The sequence below is a fragment of the Pomacea canaliculata genome, linkage group LG3 (assembly GCF_003073045.1).
Source record: "Pomacea canaliculata isolate SZHN2017 linkage group LG3, ASM307304v1, whole genome shotgun sequence".
NCBI lineage: Eukaryota > Metazoa > Mollusca > Gastropoda > Architaenioglossa > Ampullariidae > Pomacea > Pomacea canaliculata.
The window spans coordinates 4,893,901-4,918,070 of NC_037592.1; the positions used below are offsets into that span (position 1 = coordinate 4,893,901).

The 24,170-nt window shown below is 37.3% G+C and overlaps 1 protein-coding gene across 1 annotated transcript in view; it reads left to right on the forward strand.

Annotated features, from left to right (window-relative positions):
- Positions 1-3,198: 3,198 nt before the first annotated feature.
- The window catches only part of LOC112558702 (low-density lipoprotein receptor-related protein 6-like), a 30,449-nt gene continuing 9,477 nt past the window's right edge, over positions 3,199-24,170 (forward strand). The window contains 13 exon segments of the mRNA XM_025229301.1: positions 3,199-3,387; positions 10,960-11,149; positions 12,060-12,263; positions 13,649-14,049; positions 14,943-14,960; positions 19,720-19,851; positions 20,321-20,521; positions 20,885-20,992; positions 20,995-21,079; positions 21,273-21,523; positions 21,809-21,949; positions 23,217-23,512; positions 23,830-24,056. Coding sequence (XP_025085086.1) covers positions 3,333-3,387; positions 10,960-11,149; positions 12,060-12,263; positions 13,649-14,049; positions 14,943-14,960; positions 19,720-19,851; positions 20,321-20,521; positions 20,885-20,992; positions 20,995-21,079; positions 21,273-21,523; positions 21,809-21,949; positions 23,217-23,512; positions 23,830-24,056 — 2,309 coding nt within the window. The 5' untranslated portion in view covers positions 3,199-3,332.

The window sequence follows — 24,170 nt, forward strand, 5'->3', positions numbered from 1 at the left end:
CACTCTCTGCCCTCCACTTCCCTGGTGAGCTGGTCACTTCAAATGTCCCCTCCGACGATGGGGCTTTCCTGTAATAGATGTAGTAACAAACTTGCCTAGTGAAGTCAGCCTACAAGCAGAGGAAACATGTCTTGCAAATGTCTTTGATGAAAATGATACTTTCCCTAACATTATTCATCGCTTTAAAAAAAGAAAAAAAAAACAAGGTCATTTTTGCGGCCTCCTCCCCTCCCACGCCCCTCTCTCCGTCATTGCGCCCGAAGACCTAAGCGATTGCCTAGTTCGCCTTATGGTAGAACCGGCCCTGATTGAAAAAGACAGTTGTATACTCATATAGTCTATCACTGTTTCGTGCCAATAAATACACATACAATGTCATCGAATCAAAGCCTTTCTTTATTCATTAAACGAAACATTATCAGCTAATTTCATTGAAATAAATCATTTTAACAACAAGAATTTGAGACATGTTTTCAAAATTTAGAAAAGTAAAGTGATATCAGAGAAAAAGAAAGTCAGTATAGTATGTGTTCACCGTTGACCTGAATGCAGACAAGGCACCGTTGCTTCATGAAGTGTTGCCTCATGAACTAATGTTCTCATAGTCCTTAGGGGAATTGCCTGCCAGTGTTGCTGAAGAAACTGGTACAGTTGATTAAGATCAGCTTCTGAGGAGTGGTTGACTCTCAGTCGTTGACCAAGGACATCGGGATTCAGATGTGGGGAACAGGCTGACCAGTCCATGCGGTTGGTTTGATGATGGTGCGGGAAGTCACTGACAATCCTGGCCCTGTGCAGTCTGGTATTGTCGTCCTGAGAACGGCGCCTGGTCCAATGGCCTGCAGTGCTGGAAGTACCAGAGGCTGTAAAATGCTATCTTTGTTTGTCATACCTGTCAATTTGCCTTGCATCACGCAGAGAAGAGCTCAATAGCCCATCCCACCCAACATCATGATGGATCCACCACCATAGCAATCACGCTCCACTACAGTGGTATCGTGGTAACCCTATCCCTGTCGTCTCCAGACGCGGATTTGGCCATCGTGGATGGACCTGGCAAAGCCAGATTCATCAATGAAGAGGACTGCGGTCCACTGTTGCCTTGTCCATGTCCATGCAAGATGGTGTCGTGCCTATGTAAGACGAGGAGGGCGGTGAACAGGTCTCAGGACAGGGCGGACAACGAGTCTCCTTCATCCAAGATTATTCTCCCTGAACCCGATTGTGAACAGTCTGGTTACAGTTATGTTGGCGGCTGTGGACAGCTGTCCCCCGAGTGTGGTGGCAGTGGCTGTTTTCTGTATTCAAGCCGACATAACAATGAACATGTCTTGCTGTCTGGTAGTTGATCTCTGGAATCAGGAGTGTCTTCTACCTGCAACACTCCCTTTACATTATAGCAGTCTCGTAGAGTTTAAATGACAGAGTAAGCAATGACTCCCAATTAGCAGCCTATTCCTCTAACACCTACAATCCTACATCCTCCTGCAGCCATGCAATGACCCTCCTTTGGTCGACAGTACTAAATCGTCGATCGTCTCTGAGGCATGATTTAAAAGGCGCATATGACCAGCAATAAACCCTAACATGACTGAGTTGTGTTGGCAATGGACAGGGCTTGCACATGCAACTGAATGTTTTTTACTGTTCAATTCTGCCTTGTCATAAGGATGTGTTGCTCTGCACGCATTTTTGTGTGGGTTCAATGACTTGTTTTGTTTAACTTTTTGCTTATCTGCACTGTACTAAGAACGCACAAGACCAAACTGGATTGTCACCAAATTCACGTTGACTGTTCATCCACACGACAAATTTTGAATGAATTTCTGTTAAAAATATGAAGGTGGCCTTTCCGTTATTTTGAGCAGTATATATTCCCGACACCTGCAGAACTCCGACTCCTACTTGAATCAGAAATACACGTGCACTTTATAAGCAGAGTGAATGGGTGGGTGGTATTTCGCTACTGATACCAGTGCAGATCCATGTTGTTCGTCTAATCCTCGCCAAATTTAGCTCCTTTCTTCTACGGAAAGGTAACACATTACGGCTGGTTGCTATTTTTGGGCGGGTAGGGGGCCTGGAACATGTTTATAGTCTGGAACATCTTTATTTTACCCGTTATAAAAGGTTTAGGGGTGGCGCATTGTAAAAAGTCTATTGTCGCCAGATAATGCTACGTGACTCTACTACAATTAAGAGCAAGCCTTGATTTTTATTTTCAGACAGTAACCCATGAGAGAAACGGAAAAAAAGGGAGGGAAGGGGAAGCAAGAGAGCGATATATATATAGACTCGTGGCGGCTGGCACCTTCCTCCTTTTCTTTCCCATCCCGTTTGTGATCTGGTCGGCAAGCGCACTGACGGCCTGACAGGAGACAACGGAACATCACTCGGGCACATCTCCAAAAATAAAGCATTTCTCTTCCTTTCACTTCAACCACTCAACTGCTCTATGGCGCAACCTGGAGGCGCAATGACGTTGTTCAAATTGCCCACTGGGACAAATTAAGTTGACCATTGTCATGAACAGCCTCCCACCTGCACACTCTCTGTTGTTTCCAGCACGTGCACCTCCTAATGCAATGCAAAACAAACGTACAAGTAAACGTACAAGTACGCTGTTAAAAGTAATCAGCAACATTAATTCGTCAGAACGATTTGAGTACAAGATAATAATTGTGACTCATTGAAGCTTCCGTGCTACTGCATGGTGTGCAGAAAAAAATCTTGGCCTCTCAGCATCTCATATTATGTAGCCATGTATACAAAGTTAAAATTTACACTATACCTGTGAGGTCGTACGTTTGAATTTACTGCAATAATTTAAGATGGGAAAATGTCATAGCATATGGCCGACATGTTAAAAATTTAAACTTTTTTCGCTGTTTTCTCGGCTACCTGTCCAACTCCCAAGTTGCAGACAGCGTACCGATGCTTTTGAACAGGTGCCTGACCCTTCAATTTTGCATACCTTGTTATTCTTCCACGAAAGTAAGTTCTTAGATATTGATCAAAAGAGACAGTTTAAAACTTTTTAATAAATTATATTCGTTTATTCTGAAGATAAAGATATAAAATATTTCATAAAATGTTTATATTTCTTTAGTGTAATTTATATTTCACGTTCTTCTTCTCTGTTAATCCATGTTGACTTGCGCCTTGGCGGAAGGATATTGTTTGCTAGAAAGTAGTGCGTGGAGTTGTACGCTGAAGTAATGTCTTGTGTTGAATGTTAACTGCACGCGTTTCCCTTATGTCGACCAGAACTCTGGATTATTTTTCTGTCTGCACCTGCAGTCCCCAGACAAACAGTTCCTGATGAGTCTAGCATGGGGATAGTCACGAGGCTTTTCGCAGTGACTTGGATTTTATCAGTTTGTTATGGTAAGTTGATTGTTTATCGTCGGTACCCCCTTCGATGGCAATGCATTATTCATGATGAAAGCAGAGTGTCTTTCTGCTTGTTAGCACCTGAAAAGAGAATATGCAGTTTCCTATTTTTGGAGTGGTGAAGACACATCTTTCTGATTGTTAGATTTCAGAATATTTGCGTGAATGTTTAAAGTGATTTGCCCCAATTTGCTGTGTTTGGCTTTATGTAGAGTCGGCCATGTTGGCAAGAGAATTTTCACGTTTTCTGTTTTGTGGAAAGTTCACGGCTGTTTTCTCAGCTGGTCGTAAATCAGATTTAGGTCTTAATACTTTTTTGAAAGTTTAAGTGGCATTGGTTGGTCAGATGATGCTTTACAGTTACTGACGGCTTTACATATCAGCAAGCATGCTGTAAAAAATAGTTTTAGTACAACTACTGTGTGACCTATGCATGAATGATCAGTGTCTGCCAGAGATGAAGCCCATGGTAGGGGTGGGAAGGGGTAGGTTATGACTTAGTGAAAAGGAATTTCTACTGTGAGACCTAGTTTTATGTTAAACACACTATATACATTGGTCATTAGTTTTGCTTTGAAACAGAGTTTTCAATTGGTCACACTAAAGACTAGCTTTGCAAGTGTCAATGCAAAATTTTAGTACACGACCAGATATGCTAGAAGTGAATTAAGGCTAATAACACATTGATGAGCCAGTTTTTGCATACTAAGGCACATTGTGCATGTATATAAGTGGATATGACATACACCAGGACAAGCATCACTATATAACACTTAATATGATTCCTTCATTCCATAAAAGTTAAAACAGTATATTTGTGCTTTTCTTTTTTTGTGTCCACAGTTTTGTTTTAATGAATGAATGTTATTGGTTAAAATCATACCATAATTAGGAAATGTGTATGTGGGTTTAATATCACAAAGTGTTAATGTTGACCTAGAAAGTATTGGTTATTACAACCTAGGAACCCACATTGGTGTGAATGAAAAGCCAAGAGAACATCAATTTTGCTGTTGTAAGATTTTTAATTTAGTAGATATAGGTTTGCGTCCTGATTTTGTTTTAATTTTTCTGTCGAAATGCATTTGGAAGATAAAGTATTTACAGTTTCCATGGTTTCAAAATTCATATAAGGTTTATTTGCCAGCACTCAGAATAATTGAGTTATAAGTGAAGGTTGTCAGACAAGTATGGCAATTTCCAAGATAAAGGAGCTATGTGAAATAGCTGTTTGGCTGTTACACTACAGCAAGAAGATTGCTTACTGCATTTTGAGTTGTTTCCTTTTATTGTATATGATGGTTATTGCTGCATGCTACACTAGTAGTGGTATATTCTTTTAAACAGTTTTAAATGCAGCATTTTATTTGGGTAAGAGGAATAATGTAAACTACTGTAGTAGCTTATATATGACGTTTTGTGATGTAAATATAGGTTGAAATGCAAATTCTTGTGCTTACTTAACAAGCTGATATAAGTGAAAATACAGTGCAAAAACTAAATGTACATATTTTTCTTTGTAACCTGTAAAAAGTAACCATGTGCATGATAATGCCTGCTATAAATAAACCAGCTTGAAGTAGAATAAAAAAGATCAGTGAAGGAGTTGGATTAGAAGATAACCTTTAGCCTTGTTTTAACTGTTTCAAATATCACAGATTTCTCAGAGTACACATCAATGGTCTTTTAATTGTGTCAAGAATTTTGAGTGACTTTCTTGGCTTGTTTTAAAATCAGTTCATTTGGTAGAGAGATTACATGCAGTAAGCTTGTATCGAACTACACTGCTGTATATATTAAAGACATTTGTCTTTTTAACATAAAGTTAGTGTAAGTTTTTCCTCTTGTACTAGAAGATACCTCCATAAAGATACAACCAAAGCAGACATTGCTTTTCTGTGTCTGTATACAGATTTGATTTGCAATTTAACAAAGTAAAATTCCCATATATATATATAAAGACAGCATCTTCTTAGATAATGCTGTACTCAAATGGTGAACATTCCAGGCTTTAATCAGCCTGTCACAAGTAGGGGGATACTGCAGTTTTCTCTTGCTCCACCTTTGCCAGCTCCTAAACCTTGCCCAACAACTCCAGCAGGTTCACAAAGCCAGCAAAAGCAGAAGCAGATTCATCATTGTACAGTGCAGTGCCCTACGTGGAATCTAGTATACATGCAAACTGTTTGTTTTCTTTTGTGTCAACTCTATCTTTTTGGGCAGTTGACAAGCAGGAAGAGGTTGTGCGTGCATGTTGTAGTGACCTGTAGGGAAACAATGGTGAGAGAGAGCGGTTTCAGTTTTCCCATATTCAGTAAACTTTCGTACAAGTGTCTGTAAAGAACTCCTTTCAATTAATGTCTCTTCCATCTCTGTGAGTTTGCTGTCTTTAACCGTCTCACATCTAGAGCAACGTTTTGATACAGGAACCCATTTTTTTCATCAGACACCACATTTATTTGTGCAGTAGAACTTATAGCGACATTCTTAAAGTTTCTTTCACATTTTATTTTTGAGGATTTTCTAGTTAGGCGTAAATTTTCTTGTGGCTCTTTAGATGTAAAGGCACGTTCTTTTGTGTTATTTTTGAGTTTTTGGTTCTGCACTGATTTGGAAAGTAAACTGGATGTGCAGATCTCCCAAGGCGACCAGTAGGATAAACCAAGTAATTGAAGGTGCCAGGCTTGGCCTGGGGGTTTGCATATCTGGCAGCACCTGCCATCCTAGGAGAGCTGACAGCAGTTTGTTTATTTTGTAGCAAAGCATTCCCTCCTTTTTCTCCAGCTCCCAGGTTGTTGGTTGCTTAGCCCTCATGTCTGTATAACTGCATCAATCATAGGAATAGTAATGGTGTGGGAAAACGGTCAGGTTACTTAGATATTTTGCTTGTAAAACGATGATTTTGCATTTAACTATAGGCATTGATAGGAAAGAAACCGGCATATACATCCATGCATCTTCCCATGAACTTGCAAAGACCACCTCCTCTCTGTCATTGGCACACATAGTTGGCTTGTGTTAGCTAATTTCATTCAAATGCTAGACCTGAGATAATGCTGTCATTATAAAGGGGAAAAATATGCCAGTTTCATTTAAAAGCAGAACTAGAAACACTATTTTTTTTGCATGATACTGGGATATTTTAGGAGTTTAACAATTTAAAAATTGGTTGCTCCTTTGGCTTATTATTTTTAATTCACTATAGTGTCGGACAACTAATCAGTGATTCCAGAATAACTTAATTTGGGAGATAATTGTAAAAGGTATGGTTAATTTGATGAGATCTCAGGTTGGTTTTTTTTTTTTCAAAACAATTAAAATGAATGTTTTTGATGTGTGTATTAAAGAATTTAGATTTTATAGTATTTTTACCTGTTGAACAAAGCTGTATATCTACTGCACAAGGAAACAAAGCTGTAGTTACATGGAACAATGTTTTCTCACAACCTAAAATTGTTTGCCTTCTGCTGAGTAACATATGACAAAATTCCCTGGTTATTTAGCAATAAGCAGTAACATACATGCTTCGTGTATTTTGTTACATATGGCAAAGTAACATGGATTCGAATAGTGTTTAATAATAGTCAAAAAGTCTGTACTTAGATCCATAGACCTTGCATGAAGTTAACACTAGGATGAGTCAATGTCTATCCACAATGCAGGTTTGTTTTCTTCTTTTTTTTTTTTTTGGTTGGTGGGTGGGAACTCAGAAGGCTCAGTACTGGAACACTACCAGGAGGAGGAAGCCAGCAACAAACAGTGCTTGTTAAAGTGAGATGCTTTTTGACAGGCTGGAGTGAGCAAGCAAACATGGAGGACAGCTGTTGAAAGCCATTGTGTTATTGCATGACAGTGCATACTGTTGCCTATACTGATGAACCCTCCAGAATCTTCGTTTGAGATATTGGCTCACCCTCTGTATAGTCTTAGTTTTGCCCCTTCAAATAGTCGTCCGTTTAGTCCACTTCAGGAGACATTAAGGGATCTTTGATTCACCTCCAAACAGAAATAAGTGATGTGGGACTCTGCTTTTAGTCGAAACATTTTTTTTCTGAGGACGTAAATGAAGCTTGTGCAACAGCAGCAGATGTATTGAAAAGGAAGGGGACTATGCTGAGAATGTTATTACACGTTTTCCGTTTTTATGGAAATAAAGTTTATAGTTTATTGAGGCTAATTCTCACCCTTATGATCACAATGACATGGTGGTTAATGGATTTGCTGTTGTGGGGATTATGCTATTAAGGTATGACACCATGCATATCATGAATGCATTGCAGTTTTCCAGGCTTGTGCAGACCTTTTGAGGGAACTTACTATTTTTATATTAATCATATATGCCATAGCAAAGTTTGACAAGAAGGATGCATTTTAGTGATGCAAATTGTGAAAAGAAATTGTGTGCCAAGATGTTTGCAGTCCCAACAGTTGTGGGTAAAGTTGGTAATTTTGTGCACACATTAACCTTTTGATTGAAACAGTATCTGTATTTGTGATGGTAAAAATGAACAAAAGATTAGTGGGGGCTACAAGAAATATTTTATCAAAGGTTGGGAGTAAAGGGAATTCATTTATATATGCATATACACTGTCAAAGTTGCATTTATCCAGGACTGGAAGATGCTTATTTGTTTGCTAAGACATGGTTAGCAGACTCTTATTCTAACACTCTCATACTCACTGCATACTCATGTACTTATGCTTCTGTAAAATATAATCCTTATATGATGGGTGGTCAAAACACGCAGATGAGTTTCCAAAAGCTGCAGCTGTGTTTATGGAAATCAGTGTCAGAGAAAGCGCCTATCACTTATCACTACCTGTCACTTTCTGGCATTTGTTCATGGCTGCAAAATAAAAAAAAACACCCAACCAGTTCTAGTTTTTTCAATGAAAGGCCCTACCTGGTTCAAACTTTATAGTTCCACAAAACAGTTCACTTAAAAAAATTCATGTTTCTCAGTGTGTTGTGCAGAATTTTAGGGATGTGAGGTTTTGATTAGGAATAGTTTCAGATATCAGACAAGTAAATGATCAGATTTTTATTCAGTTTATTTTTACATATTCAGAAAGGTTGCTTTGTTGTAAAGCCATAGTAAAAACTGGTTTCAGGGAAATGTATGGGAAGTACTCAAGCTTATGAAGTTATGTTTACATACCAGATTTGATAAGTTTGATTGTTACAGAATTGTGCCTCATTCATTCTTAACCAGATATTATGAATATTTTGGACTGGATCATTTTTTTACCATTTTGACAATTTATTCAAAACACATCTCGCTTCCAAGTATATATATATTTACTTCAGTTGCTGAAAGTGAAGAGGACAGGAAACATAACCAAGTGGTCTTTTCTTCCAGTGGAAGAGACCACTTAGTTCTTTTCATTGTTTTTTTTTTTTTAACATATTTAATTAGTTCTGAGATGTAGGTTTTTAAAAAATCATGGACCACTGCCATGAAACAGCAAATAACAAAAAGTAGTTGTCTTGCCAGAATTTAAAATCACATCCAATGATCAAGGTTCTATGGTGAAACCTTTAACATAAATGTGAGTGATGATGATTAACTTAAAATGTAACTTAGCAGGTGTGAGAAGAATACAGAACAGTCTACATGTTTGGTTTATACCCCTGAAATCAGTCCAGTGTTATATTTTTACGTATTGATGAAGAGTCCTTCATGAAATTTCGTACTAGTAGGCAACAAGGCAATATGCAAACATAGTTAAATGAGGGTGAGCCAAGGGCAGTCACTGTGTAGTCAGCGCGTGCACCCAGTGTTCCTACAACTTCAGTTTCAAGTCAGTCTATTATTACCCCAATAGCAGCTCCAGGGTCAAAGCGGCAGCCTCTGACATGTTCAGCCCATTCCCCCTCTAAGTGCCAGCATACCTTCCCAGCAAGGGGAGAAGTGGGAGTGGGATCAGGCATTTTGTGAGCTCCCCTATTACAGTATTAGTAACACTACCAGCAGCAAACAGCACTAGAGTTAGTAAGGATTCAGATTTTCTTTGAATAGGTTTGGCTAGTGCTGAAAGATGATTTCTAGTGTGTGGTAAACATTATGGTTTACAATTTATGCACAACTGATTTCATTTTGAAATAAAAAGTAATAAGTATGAACAGTTATAATTAGATTTCCAGTTTAATGTAGGTATTTCAAACTATCAGTATAGCACTGCATTTTAAATTTCAAAAAATTAGTTCATTATCTTTATACCAATGAATTTGATAGCAGAAGACTTAACCCTACAACCTTGTTAAGAGTGAGAATGATAAAACAATAGAAGATGGCATTTTTAATAAATTAGGACTATACATTTATATTCAAACATGGGGTTTTTGAGTGGATTCGAAGAATCCAATGCCAACTACCCTTGCATTATTTAGTTGCAGTCACAAGGAAAAGCTGAAAAATGCAAATGTAAGCAGTTACTATGTGTAGGCACATGCCTCATCCACAGTATGTTCTTTCAGTTTTACTCGCACCTTCTAGACAGCAGACAGGAAAATAAATCTGTCAGTGTCACAAGAGCATACCTCACTTAATCAGTTAAGAAGTAGTATTTGCATTACCAAATGTTTGCTTCCTATTTGTATTGAGTGCAGGGCTGCTGTGCATTTCTTGCATTGCTTTGCATGCATGTCGTAGTAGTTGACTTTTCAGCCACTTTTTGGATCAGTGTTGGCAACTCCCACAATTCAGCTGTTGATAGGCAGCTGCCTCTTTGCTAAGGTTTTAATTACATAGTCCCTCTAACCAAAATTTTTTTAAAAACTGGTTTTGCTTTTGTTTGCCTTTGGGGTCTGAAAACAAATTATGCAGCTTGCAGGTGTCACATAAAGGTTAGGAATAGAATTTTTTTTGTAAACTGCCTTTATTGCTTCTGTATATATTGGGCTTGACACTGAGAAATCTGCATTGTTTAAAAGCAGGTGTGTATATGTTACCTAGTAAAAAATAAACAACTTGCAAAATTACCTTTTTGCAGTGATATTGATTTTTTTGCTGTCAAGCAAGTACACACCAGCAACCAACTATATAAGCTTTATAGTTTGTGTCTAGCCTTTTTTCTTTATTGTAGCGATATTACAAAGAGGTTTGGACATGGAAAGTAAAGCAAATTTTGCTGGCCTGAATTTTGCAGGCATTTAGAACAAGACCTTTTGTGCATACTTATTACTGGAAGTAAGCTGTATAGATGTCTATATCGTTATAAGTAACATATATTTTTACTTATTGTCCTCAAAGGTTTCATGTTGTACCTGTCACATTATACAAGAAATATGTACTGTAGGTTGTAATCTAGGACTATAATTATGTATATTGATAATTTTATGGCTTTTGAGTTCAAAACCAAATTTATAGGAAAAAAATGTGTAATCGGTGATAGTGAAGTTCTTTTTTTCAATCCTTTGATTGCAGATATTTAGCACAATTATTGAACATGGTTTAAAATTGTGATTTTGTAAATTTACTTTAAACTGCTGCATTAATGTTGTTATGTTTAATGTACCGTTTATAAAACTTGAGCAAAATTAACCAAACTACAATTTTTTTCTAGGGTCACCATTCTTACTCTTTGCCAATCGAAAAGATGTACGCATCATTGATGCTACAGATCCCCGACCAAACTCCTCAGTTATTATTAGCAACTTGAAGGATGCAGCAGCTGTTGATTTTATCCATAGTGAAGGCTGGATCTTCTGGACTGATGTTAGTCTTGAGGTCATTGAACGCACTTCTATTAACAGGTAAAAGGATCATTGGGTTTACAGGATGAAAATGTGTGAGTGTATATGTGCACAATTTTACATTATTACTAAAGAAGTAAGTTGAGAGTAGTGATTTCTGGTTTAAAAAGCAAGTGATTATGAAATGGTTATAGTCAGCCCCTAGCATCTTAAAATCTTAAAACATGCTTTTTGTTTATAATATAACAATATCAGGATTTTAGATTAGAAGACTGTTTATGAAATTAGCATAAATTTTTAACACTAGACTCAAAAATTTTCTTTTTCCTTTAGAAGCTATTGATCATTAAGATGCTTACCTAAATAATTAGATTTTCCTATTAAAGCTCGTGCTTCACAGTGTCTCATTGTGCGTTTGTGCGTGCGTACATGCACATGCATACATGTGAGTAAAGGAGAGAAAGGAGTGGAGGGGGGTAAGATTCCTTTAATGCATGAGGGTGTGAGAGGTTGACAAAGGCATTTGACAGTAAGTGCATGATTGCTTTTTATAAATTCACAGGTTATCATTTTTTGACATACATCATTGTAGTACATCATTATCTTGTGAATTATAGAAGCATTTTTTAAAGAAATAAATTGCATGCACATGTGCACCCATTCATGTGTTCTTAGCTGGTTAATGTGTTTTGGCACACAGCCTGCATAAATGCAGTATAAGTGATTTGTATGTTTCTAATATTACTTCATTGAGAGGAAACACCCTTTGCAAAGTCAGTTATTGCTATTTCATGGGCGAAGAAGGGCTGAAATGTTTTCTAAACATGTGGGTAATCTGGGTAAACTTGATTTAAAACCAATCTAAATTCATTCTTTATTAAACTGTAATTTAAGGTTTACATTAAGATAATTTTCATAATTCTTGTACAGGGCTTTTTGTTTATAAGAAAGTAAATTTTCTTTCGCCCAGTTCTCATACCAGTGTCAGTGTCATCTCCACTGGAATTGTGTCACCTGATGGACTAGCTTGTGATTGGCTGGGGAAAAAGCTGTACTGGACTGACTCTGAGACCAATCGCATTGAAGTTAGTAATCTGGATGGCACATTCAGAAAAGTTTTGTTCTGGCGACGCTTGGACCAGCCAAGGGCCATTGCACTTGATCCACAGAATGGGTACGTGTATGTATATAAGGGAGGAGGTTTTACTATAGTGCATTTTAAGAGCATCTTTGTTCACCATGGTACATATGCATTAATAAATGTTTGGATTGATTTGACATTTGGTATTGGGACAATATGTAGTTATTGAGGAATCAATAAAGTTGTATTGTATATAGGACTTATGTGCTTATATATAACACTATAATCATGGTGTGATTGATTCGACTCTGGCAGTTGGTATATAAAGCTAGAGCAATATGGTCGGGTCAAAATGACCACTGACCCAATAAACAAGCATCTCCTAATTTATTTTATTACTTATGTTATATAGTTGTAACATAGGGTAAATGGTTGGCCAGAAGCAGTCTATTTAAAATGTACTAATTACTTCTCAACATAAGACTTCTGCAAAAGATTCGTGATAGAACTGAAACCGTCGGTCATAAGTCATGTTGGGGAGGTAGTTGTAATAGAGATGGTTGTATCTAAGAAGGAGGTTGTAATATAGAAGGTCATTCGAATATGGACAAAAAGTGATGCATTTAACATTTAGAATGATAGCAGGGTTACAAAGTACATTAGTTACATCTATTAACCTACAATAAAGACTACCATCATTGACACAATATTTTAAAGAGCATTTTTTAAACATTAAAGTAATGTGATTTGCAAGAAATATAGTTTTTGTTTTTATGTACAAAACATGAAAGATGGTAACTGTGTGCGATAGCAAGTTCCTGTCATGAGTGAAGATTAGGAGGCAAAAATAACAAAAAGTTATTTACACAATATATACAAAGAAAGTACCAAACTGTGAAATATTTTATTAGAATACATACTAGACTTCAAATTTTTGGCAATTGGAGTAAAAATTCATGTCAGATTGAGTAATCAGCAACCATCTCAAACATGGCTTGTGACCAACTGACTCATTGCCTACTTTCAAATATAAACAAAATACTAATTGATTGACTTATTACCTTCTTAAGTGGAGCAATTCATAGTAAAACAATCCCTGAAGAAGCCAACAGTTTTTTCCCTTGAATATTCATTTATTCGTGCACAGCATGATGAGTTTTGTGATGCTACCCAGTTCTCGTTACTCTGTGCAAAACACTCTGTACTTGTGAAGATGTTCACTTCTGCAGCAGCAAAGGGTTTTAGAAAGGAGGTTTTACATGGGAACAACAATAATAAACAAATAGAAGATTGGTCCATGTTTAGAGTATACGTTTTTAAGCAGCATTGTGTAAAGAGCAAATAAAATGTTATGCAAAGAACAAAAATTATTGTTAAATAATGAAAGACAAGAATTTTGATAATTGATCATGAATTAAATGTTTGAACGACTGTATCCCTGCTGTTATTAAAGAAAGCTGTTTTACTTTAACTTACAGATATGTATATTGGACGGACTGGGGTGAAATGCCAAAAATTGAAAGAGCTGGTATGGATGGCAATCAGGACTCTCGAGAGATAATTGTGGCTGACAACATCTTCTGGCCTAATGGTCTAACACTCGATTATGAAGATTCCAAAATTTATTGGGTGGATGCAAAGCTGCACTATATTCACAGCTGTGATTTTGATGGATCTAATCGCCGTGCTGTTGTTGAAGGAAATCTCCCACATCCATTTGCATTGACTTTATTCGAAGAGACAATTTATTGGACAGACTGGCAGACAAGGTCTATTCATGCATGCAATAAACGGACTTCAGCAGAGATGATGGTTCTGCATGAAGATATTTTCTCACCGATGGATATTCACTCCTTTGAAGCCAAACGTCAGCCTTCAGGTTAGTGTTTATATTATGAACAGTAACCAGTTTGTTTTTCTATGTTGTATGTATTGATAGACATTCTGCCTTCAATGTTGATACATCTGTCATCCTTTTTAGGGATAAATGGATATATTACTGATGGGAATGACCTGGAAAAAAGGACAAATTTCCTTTTTCTTAAAATTTTTCAACTCAGAGTTTGCTAGGGAATTTTTTTTGTTTTGTTCAGTCAGTACAGAGTTAGTAAAATGAACTCTATGGATGAAGTCAAACTAATTGCTGTTTTTTTTTTGTTTTTGTTTTGCCCCATTTTACAATGTCTGTCTTTTTGTATTGGTGGTAGTTGTAGGTAGTACCGATTTTAAACAACGGTTAATGCATGGTCAGATTTTAGATTATCTCTTTTGATTTTGTGGTGATAGTGGAGCAGTTACATTGCAATTTCATAATGGTTACAAGTCACAAGTAGATGTTATTTTTATTTGACATTTTATTTGTCACATATTTGTGGTGCTGAGTAGACTTAACTAATAGTCACTGGTCATACAGCCTGTTGGTGTAGCATGTACAGATCATTCAGTACCTAAGTCCCTTGTATTTGGATTCATCCTCCTTGTAGCAATTGAAAAATTTTCATTGAGACCATGATAAACATAGTACTCATACATTTATTGCTTTATTCTACCTCCCTCTTTCTCACCGTAAAAAGGTTTGTGTCTTATGTGATCTTTATGTGCATAAAATAACTCTGGTGTACATGCCATCAGGTTTTTTTTTTTAAATAAAAGGTGCAATTTTGTCAGTATAGGTATCTCTGAAAAATGCAGAGCTCAGTGTCTAGCATCCCTCTGCCAAATCCAGAATATTTAACGTGTCTTTTTTTCCCTCCTTTATCTTGCTGCACACAGAGTTCCGGAACACAGGAGGTAAAACAGAAGCTGTTGTTGACTTGCATTGTTGTGAAAGTGAGCTTAAAACAACCTCTGTTGCCAAACCCATGCTCTGGAATTTACCTTCCTATCTCTTCCTTTTGGCAGTCTTCCAGCTCCATGTCTCGTTAGTTGTGAATCAGTGTGCATAGAATCATCGATGTCTGTTATTCATTCCTCTCCTGCTGTTATTAGCAAGTCTGCAATATAGTGTAGATTCATATATCATCAGACTGTGGAAATCTTTCAGTCATTTAAGCACATTCTTTATGATTACAAAAAAATGAAATACAGCAGCAGAAATGACAGATATTTAGTCAGTTTTTTGTCTTGCCATGTGTTGATCAGATTATTTAATATTTGCGTATCTAGAATTTGATTCTAATTAATTGAGAATTTGGAGACAAAGAAATGAAGTAGTAGGCATGAAGGAAACCAAGGATGTTTAGAATTTTTTTTTTTGGATATTTGATTCTTTAAAAATGGATTAAACTATTATTTTATAAGAGTCTGGAGACAGTTAATTGGATAGACTTAGGTTGAAAACCTATGGTTTACTGTATTTCTTTGTTTACTGTCTTGGGCATGTCACAGGTATGAGAGCTTATCAGTACAGTACACCTTGTAAAACTGAAAGACATGAAATAAACTATTCAGGTATCAGAAGTAAATATTTAAAAATAAAGTTTTGAGTTAATGATACTATGACAATCGAGTATAATGTATGTCTACTTTAAACTGTGTTAGTATTATTTCTCTTGGTTTTTTTAAAAAGACAAATGGTCAATTACTGGTGATAGGCTTCTTGCACTTTTAGGAATAATATGGTTACCTTTGGCTTTAAGGTTTGTAAATTTCCTTTTCATAAACTGTAGTAACAGAAGAATGCAAAAGGACAAAGCAAATTTGACAGCTATATTTATTTTCTGGTCTGTCGGTATTGTGGAAACCTGGATAGACGAGGTTGTTGACAAGCCTCACCTCTTAGGCCTGTCATGAGCAGTGGTGAGCAAGTCCTGCATGAAATGATTAGTCCATTGGTTGATTTATGTTTGCCAGCCCTTCTGCCCTCTATATCTGCATTGACCACCACCCTCTCTTTTACCCTGAAAGATGAGTAACATGTTGGGTCACATGGCCAAACCAGACTAGCTCATGTTATGTCATTTCTTCCAGAAGAGGTTTATGTGTCCCACAAGGATGCAAGCTATACTTTAGGCAACTTGAAACATTTTTCATTAGCATTAGGTCTCAGATGCCTGGATTCTTTTTCTCCTGTATCAACATGGGGAGTCACATTTTATACATCTGGTACTCTGTGGGACATGTACTGTCAATACTTTGTAGCAAACCCAAAGCTGTTGCTATGCCTGTCTAGCTTGACTACTGCCACTGTCGCTGTTGAAATTCTGTACTCTTTTCATGTTAATCTTTGCATTACTGTCATGGTAAACTATGGCTTTGCTCCTGTCATTTGCTGTTTCTCTCTTGTGGCCATTTACAGAAAGGGATTGACAAGGCAGGGTTTAACCAGAGAATGGGTAAATCAAACAGGAATGAAAAGGCAAACTGAATAACCACAAGAAAAACACAGTTTCTCATCGGTGGTCTTAAGGTGATTTTGAATTAGTTTAATCATCACTTTGCTTGCTGGCTGAGTTGGCTAATGGTTCTGTAGTTTGGCACTATCATTTACTTTCATTGGAAAGGGTATGAGTAGTGATTGCATCCATTTTTTGGGCCATTCTTTGTGTTCCCAGATTCTTTGGCACAAAGTCTTTGCTTTTCCTTTATCCCCTTAGCTCAGCTGGGACACTCTGCTGCCAGGTGCATTCCCCTTCCTTGAGACTGCACAGCTGTGCCAATGCCAACCTTTTTCTGAGACCGGTAGGTCTGCAGGCTCACTGATTCTAGTCTGGCTGATTTGTAGGATTGAGAAAAATGGAAAAGTCTGTAGCAATTACACTAAACCTATAGGATTTACCATCACATGGCAGTTATAACTGAGGTTAGGGGTTGTAGGTTATAGAATCAACATTCCTGGCATAAGTTTTTTTGTCTGTTTCCTAAATATTCAAAAGACCTACATGTGTGTTACAGAATTTGTCAGCATCAATACAATGTGAAGTTGATGCTGTCAATAAAAATAATGAATTCAGAGATATATGTTGTGTTATGGGTGTTGCGCAGAGGCGCACCTCTTGTGAGGAAACTTGTCATGCTTGTCGAACCAGCTCACCCATGATTGGTCTTCTCCGGCACCCACCTCTCATCAGGGATTTCTCATAGCTATTTGCATGCCACAGCTGTCACAGTCTGGGCATTGACATCTTAAGACGCCTGTTATTCTACTCTTTGGATATGTGGAGGGAGTGCATATGCATCCATAGGTGCATGAGAAAGAGAATATGTTGTATAAGTGCACTCAACCATGAAGAGATTTCAGTGCCTGAATGTATGCTTTCTCGAGACAATTTACTTTCTGATTTGTTAATGTGTCCAACCTTATGGCAGGACAAACTTAAAAATTGTGTATATAACATTGTTTAATTGTAGATATACCATCCAATCCATTATTATTATAAAATAATTATATATATAGTTTTGCCAAGAAAAGCTAGTGGTGCATAAAATTGACTTTCAGGTTTCATTTTCCCCTCCATCTTTAACTCCATTGTCAGTCTGTTTTATCGGTTACTGTCTCAGCCTGATTCTCAGTTTTTTATTCATTGTTCTGCTTTTGAAGGCCAAACTTTTGCCTTGTGGGAAAGAATGGTTTGACCATAGTGAGGGTGGTAAAGAGCAGACACTGCGCTGGCCACTCTAGTGATCATACTTCTTTAATTGCTTCCATCTGACCCAAGTACAACTTCCTCCCCCAGGCTGAACCATTCTTCCTTTCGGTTCGGTTGAAATTTAAAGTGGACAACTGCTTGCATGCTGGAAGACAAATCTCCTTTTCTGGACAATAAAGTAATCTTATCTTATCTTAAAAGGTTTATTTGCTTTCAGCCTCCTGCCATCTGTCATATTTTAAGGATACTCTAGTAGGCAAGCAAAATCCTTACTCAGTAGAGCCATAAGCTGCCTTTAAGCTGAAGGCCTACACTTGAGGGAATGATGAAAATTTTTGCTTATATTTATTTGGTGTTTTGAACTGTATAAAAAACATGTAGAAAGGTACTTAAATACATCCTGCTGTGGGATCTAAAAAATATATACAGTGGTACCTCGACATACGAGTTTAATTCGTTCCGTAACCTTGCTCGTATGTCAAATTGCTCGTATCTCAAAGCCATTTTCCCCATTGAAATTCATTGAAATGCCATTAATCCGTTCCAGCTCCCAAAACACCACCTCAGTTGTATTTGTTAAGTGTTTTTGAATAAGAAAAAGTGTATTTACAAGAAGTAACATTTATTTATGAATAACAAATACATATTCTATAAAAACATATTAAATTCTTCATTTGTGGAAGTGTGTGGGATCTGCTTCAGCAAATCACCGTAAATCGCTCGTGCCTTCTCACACATGATGCTTTGTGTTAAGGTTCCTCCTTGAAGCTGCTTCTCTGTCACCCACACAGTCAATAGTTTCTCCATCTTTTCATGGAGAGAAGTCCGGAGCTTAGAAATTATTGTAACGCCCCTAGCTGGCGTTGTACCCTTTATCAACTCCCTCTGTTTAAGCACAGTACCTATCATTGATGTGCTACACCCGTACATCCTCGCCAAGTCAATTACTCGCACACCTTGCTCATGTTTTTCTACGATTTTGCGCTTTAATTCAATAGACATCATCTTCTTCTTCGGACCCATGGTTACAAAAATAAATGGGATAATGTTTTGTAAATGTACAAAAAGCAAAAAAACTCGAACCCAACTTATCAAAAATGCTTCGAAAACGAGGGAAACAAGCACACAGACTGAGGTCTAGAGGGAGAAACTGTTAGACACTGCACATGACCCCAACACCCGCCCCGCATGTTGGGGTCGTGTGCAGCGGTGTAGTGTGCGATTCCTCGTATCTCAAATCTTGCTCTTATCTCGAAGCAAAATGTCGCTCGCTTGGCGGCTCGTATCTCAAAACACTCGTATGTCAGGGCACTCGTATGTCGAGGTACCACTGTATTTAAAAGTTTTTGATGAGTATGAGTGTTATTACACTTACAGTATAAGTATCAATCATTATTGTAACTTTTGTTTAATTGAATTAGGCACATTCTTACAGATATTAAGTCAGCCCATCATTTCGCACATATTTGAGATAGTATTGACTTTTTGCTCAGTGTCAGTGATAGATCTTATCATTAAACTGTTCCTAACATGGGTGCAATTTAAGGCATCTGTCTGCTTGTTTATCAACTTGCTTGAATTTGAAAAGTGCTCTTTTTGCTCTGAAAAGAATGTGACATTGCAAGAGTATGAAAAGTCACTAACTGCATGATCATGATCCTGTGAGAAGCGTTTAAGAACAAATATAGACAAATATTTTGAATATTTATAAACCTGCATGGCTTCATTTCTTTATTGGTAATCCCAAAATATGTGCTCACTTGGTCAGTTTTTCTCAATGCTGGGATACATATTAATTTTGCCTTTTGTACCATTTGATTTAAATTTTGACATTTCTGTGGAAAGAGAAGAGACCAATGATGGAAAGATTACTAATTTTGGGACCAGAGATGTAATTGAGTGCAGGGGTGTGCATGTTATATCCATATATGTAACATTATTTATATGTTCTTGTTAATTAGGTGTTAATCCATGTGGAAACAACAATGGTGGCTGCTCACATCTGTGTCTGATGTCGCCTCGCCCCCCTTTCTACAGCTGTGCTTGCCCCACAGGTGTTAGGCTCCTCCAGGATGGCAAAACTTGTGCACAAGGTATCATTAACCTGTAAATTTGTGCTTTATGTCTCAACTTTACATTAGTATGTTTTTAAAAGAAAATGGATAATTATTAACAATTTCCAGTTTGGCTTTTCACCTTGTATATGTTAGAAGTAGCTATGAGCAATAAAGACAGAGCACATTGTTTGCCGATAATAGCATTTATATCGTTACGTGCATAATTTATTACCTTAGATGAAAGTGAAGGTGATTTTGAAAGTTGTGTTTTCCCTGCAGATCTTCACAGTCCTGTCTTATGAAGAGCCGTTTCATAATTAATAACTGAATTTCTCACATCTTTGATTGTTATTTCTCATTTTCTGTGTAATGTCTGTGAGATGGTTATTTTCAGATTAAAAATGACCATGGTATATACTATATACATTTAGTTGTATAGAGTTATTTGATATAAAAGAGTGAGATTGTTTCCTTTGTAACTAATTGGAAATTTTGGCCAATTCAGGTGCCGAAAAAATTTTGTTCTTGGCTAGAAGACGAGATTTGCGCAAGATTTCTCTTGATACACTAGACTACACAGCCGTTGTTCTTCCCCTTACTGATGTTCGTCATGCAATAGCTGTTGACTATGATCCAGTAGAAGATTATGTCTATTGGACAGACGATGAAACAAGAGCAATCCAACGATCCAGGCTGGATGGCTCTGGTAAGCAGTATAGTAAATAAACCTTAAGAATGGCAGTACCCTAACATATCGGCTTTAAAGATTTTAATGTTGTGGGTAAATTGAGAACTTTCTTTTTGTTTAGAAAGAGCATATAATTTGCTCATAAATTACATAAAGCATTGAGCTCTATTCTATTATTTTATAAAAAATGATTACTGGTGCAGTTAAGTGTTCTGACGAATGTCTGCTATGTCGCTTTGAAGGAGCTTTTTTAAATTACATTAGCTGAAAGTGAAGGAGATTTGAAGGTTTTCAAGAAGTGACATTTTTAAAAAGATTTATGCAGTGCATGCATTGCATCACCAGTGGCCAGTGTTAATAGGGTGAAATATTTATTTGAAGGTCAAGAAATGCTGGTCAGAACAGAAGTGGATCATCCTGATGGCATTGCTATCGACTGGATTGGGCGCAACCTTTACTGGACGGACACAGGCATGGATCGTATTGAGGTTGTCAGCTGAATGGCTCGGCAAGAAAAGTTCTCATTGCAGACCAGCTTGATGAACCTCGTGCCATCTGTCTGGATCCTCAGTCAGGGTCAGTATATGACCTTTGTCGTGTGGTCATTATCTACACATGTATGTTTGCAGAAATCTGAAGATAGCATATAGATGTTATTGACTTTTTCTTAAAGATCTGTGAGGAGACTCAAGTCCTTTGCTGTTAATTTATTCCCTGATGTCTTATCCAAAATCATTTTAGAGAATAATTGTGTTCACTTTTTTTCCAGTTACATGTACTGGTCAGACTGGGGAAAACAGCCAAAAATAGAGAGGGCCAACTTGGATGGGACAGACCGCATCACATTGGTGGATACAAATTTGGGTTGGCCCAATGGTTTGGCTGTTGATCTGAGTGTTGGTCGACTCTACTGGGGAGACGCTAAAACCGACCATATTGAAACATCAGATCTGATGGGTGGTGATCGGCGTATTTTGGTCTCTGAAAATCTTCCTCATATTTTTGGCTTCACGCTGATAGGTAATTCATATCAAATGTATGCTAGATATAGTGTGCGGTAATAAAACTATGATTATTCCCCTTACCCCTTTTTTGCAGTTTTGTTTGCTGTCCCATCTTCATTTTATCTGGAAACTTCGTAAGCTGTTATCTTACATTATTATCAACTTTTATATGGGAGTAATCTGAAGATTTTTTCAAAACACTTACTTGTTTGGTGTATTGAATCTTATACCTGTGTAGCAGTTAAGAAAGGATAAATAAGGAGGAAAACATCATCATTCTGGAAATATTTGATTTGCATAGGTGACTTCATCTACTGGACAGACTGGCAGCGTCGTTCGATTGAACGTGTTAATAAGACAACAGGACTACAAAGAGAGAAGATAATAGACCAGCTGCCAGATCTTATGGGATTGAAAGCTGTGGATGTACACAAACGGGAAGGTAAAGAGGTTTTTTTTTTTTTTTCAAAAAAGTCAGCCAATAGATTGTATTCCTCCCCAAACTCACTGACAAGAAATTGGGGTGGAGTTGTAAACATTTAAATCACATTTCAGTGTGAGTTGCTTGATTTGAATAGTTGCGTAAACGCAAGAACACTGGTGTAATTTAAATGGTTGTGTAACGAAAGAACGCTGGTGCATTGGGATTGAAGAAGCTTCCCAGGGCTTTTATGAATTTTCATGAATTTCTGTGTGGTTGATAATGATCACTGTATTTCAGGATGCTGAGAGTTAAGTTAATATGAATCACAGTCACACCACCACATACATTCCTGATCCAAAACACATAACCAAAAAAAAAAAAAAATTATTCGCAGATATAGTCAGATTTCATGACCCAGACAGACACAGAATGAGTCTGGGAGTTTATAACAATCTTTGCCAGACTCAAAACACATATTTCTGTACTAATGACTGAGCAGACTGCTTTTCAGTCAGTTGAGGAAAAAAATGGAGGACACATAATAAATGACCTACCTTATAATATCAGACTCGCCATCAGAACTCCAGGTGACCCACTAGCAGAATAGACATAGCATTTGAGACACTGTCTCTAATAAATAAGATTAACAAAGAAAATGGGGACATCGAACGTCTTTGGGTTCCCTTGCATTCTAGAATGAAAGGAAATGAATAGGGTGATAAACTAGCAAAATTTGCGGTGAAAATATTAATAAAGTCACCAACCTCAGCATTCCTATCCCTCCAGCAGAGGGAAGAATTGCCCTCAAATATTAAAAATAAGGTTGCATGAGAATTTTTACAATGAAGGTAAAGGAATAGATAACTAATGGATAACCATCTTACCAATATTTTGGTTTTCCAGAAATCAAATAGATATTTACAGTCCACTGGAATAGCTGGAGTATAATAAGAAAATAGCTGGATTGAGACTTAATGGGAAATATCTTACAATGTATAAAGATCCTCTTACATGCACATGTAGACAGACTTAGTACACACGTGGTGTTATAAGGAAAACAAGAAATAGAAAAACTCATAAAGTCTTACGTGTTAAAAATGCTGATTAACGTATACTTCCATCTACTACTATTTTTTGGAAGCCATCATAATTCAAGGAGTTAATAGTACGAAATGATATTTATGCATAATTCCACATAGTAAAGCATGTATTGTTTACACTGACTAATACTGCATGACTGACTGATAAAGGCATTTTAAATTTTGAATATACATAATATGTACAGGCACCAACCCATGTGCAAGCAACAACAATGGCTGCAGTCACCTGTGTCTGTATCGGCCACCACCTAAGGGGCCAGTGTGTGCATGCCCAATGGGCTTTGAGCTTGTCAGCAATGGCAGCACATGCATTGTTCCGGAGGCTTTCCTTCTGTTCTCTTCTCAGTCCAACATCAACCGCATTTCTTTGCAAACTAGCCACTACAACCAACCCATTCCTATCCAGGGTGTCAAGCAGGCAGTTGCCATTGACTTTCACTTCAAGGAAAACCGTATCTATGTCACTGATGTCAGTTCCAAGGTGAGAAACTGGACTGCATATTATATGCTAGTAGTAGAAGAGGAGTGTGTAAAGAAACAGCGAAACCAAATTTGAAACACCAATAGATTTTTATTTTTCCTTGATTAGCTTTATTGACAATAAAACTGGGCTATATAACGTTGGATAATTCTTAAAGTTTGATTGTTGTTGATTTTCATTGTCAGTTTACAATGTTTTTAGACACAAAGTGTGTTTGCATTCACTGAATACTGAATAATAAAGCTTTAATTTTGTTGTGACTAGTCCTTAAGAGTGTCACTTCATTAAAACAGCTGTTTGTGTTAATATCTGTACAGCGCATCAGTCGAGCATTCATGAATGGTTCTTCCTTGGAGCATATCATTGAGTTCGGGCTGAATTATGCTGAAGGTATGGCAGTAGATTGGGTGGCAAACAACATCTATTGGGCCGACACCAATAAGAACCGCATTGAAGTGGCTCGACTGGATGGATCATCACGTAAAGTGCTTATCTGGCGACAACTAGACAACCCTCGGGCCCTTGCACTGGATCCACCCTCCGGGTTTGTGGATTTGCTCTTCATAGTCTAGAATTTTCTGCAGGCATGATTGTCCAGGGCTATAGATAATGCACGTTTTGTAAAACTTTATTGCTGAAAACAGGAAAGGATCAAAAG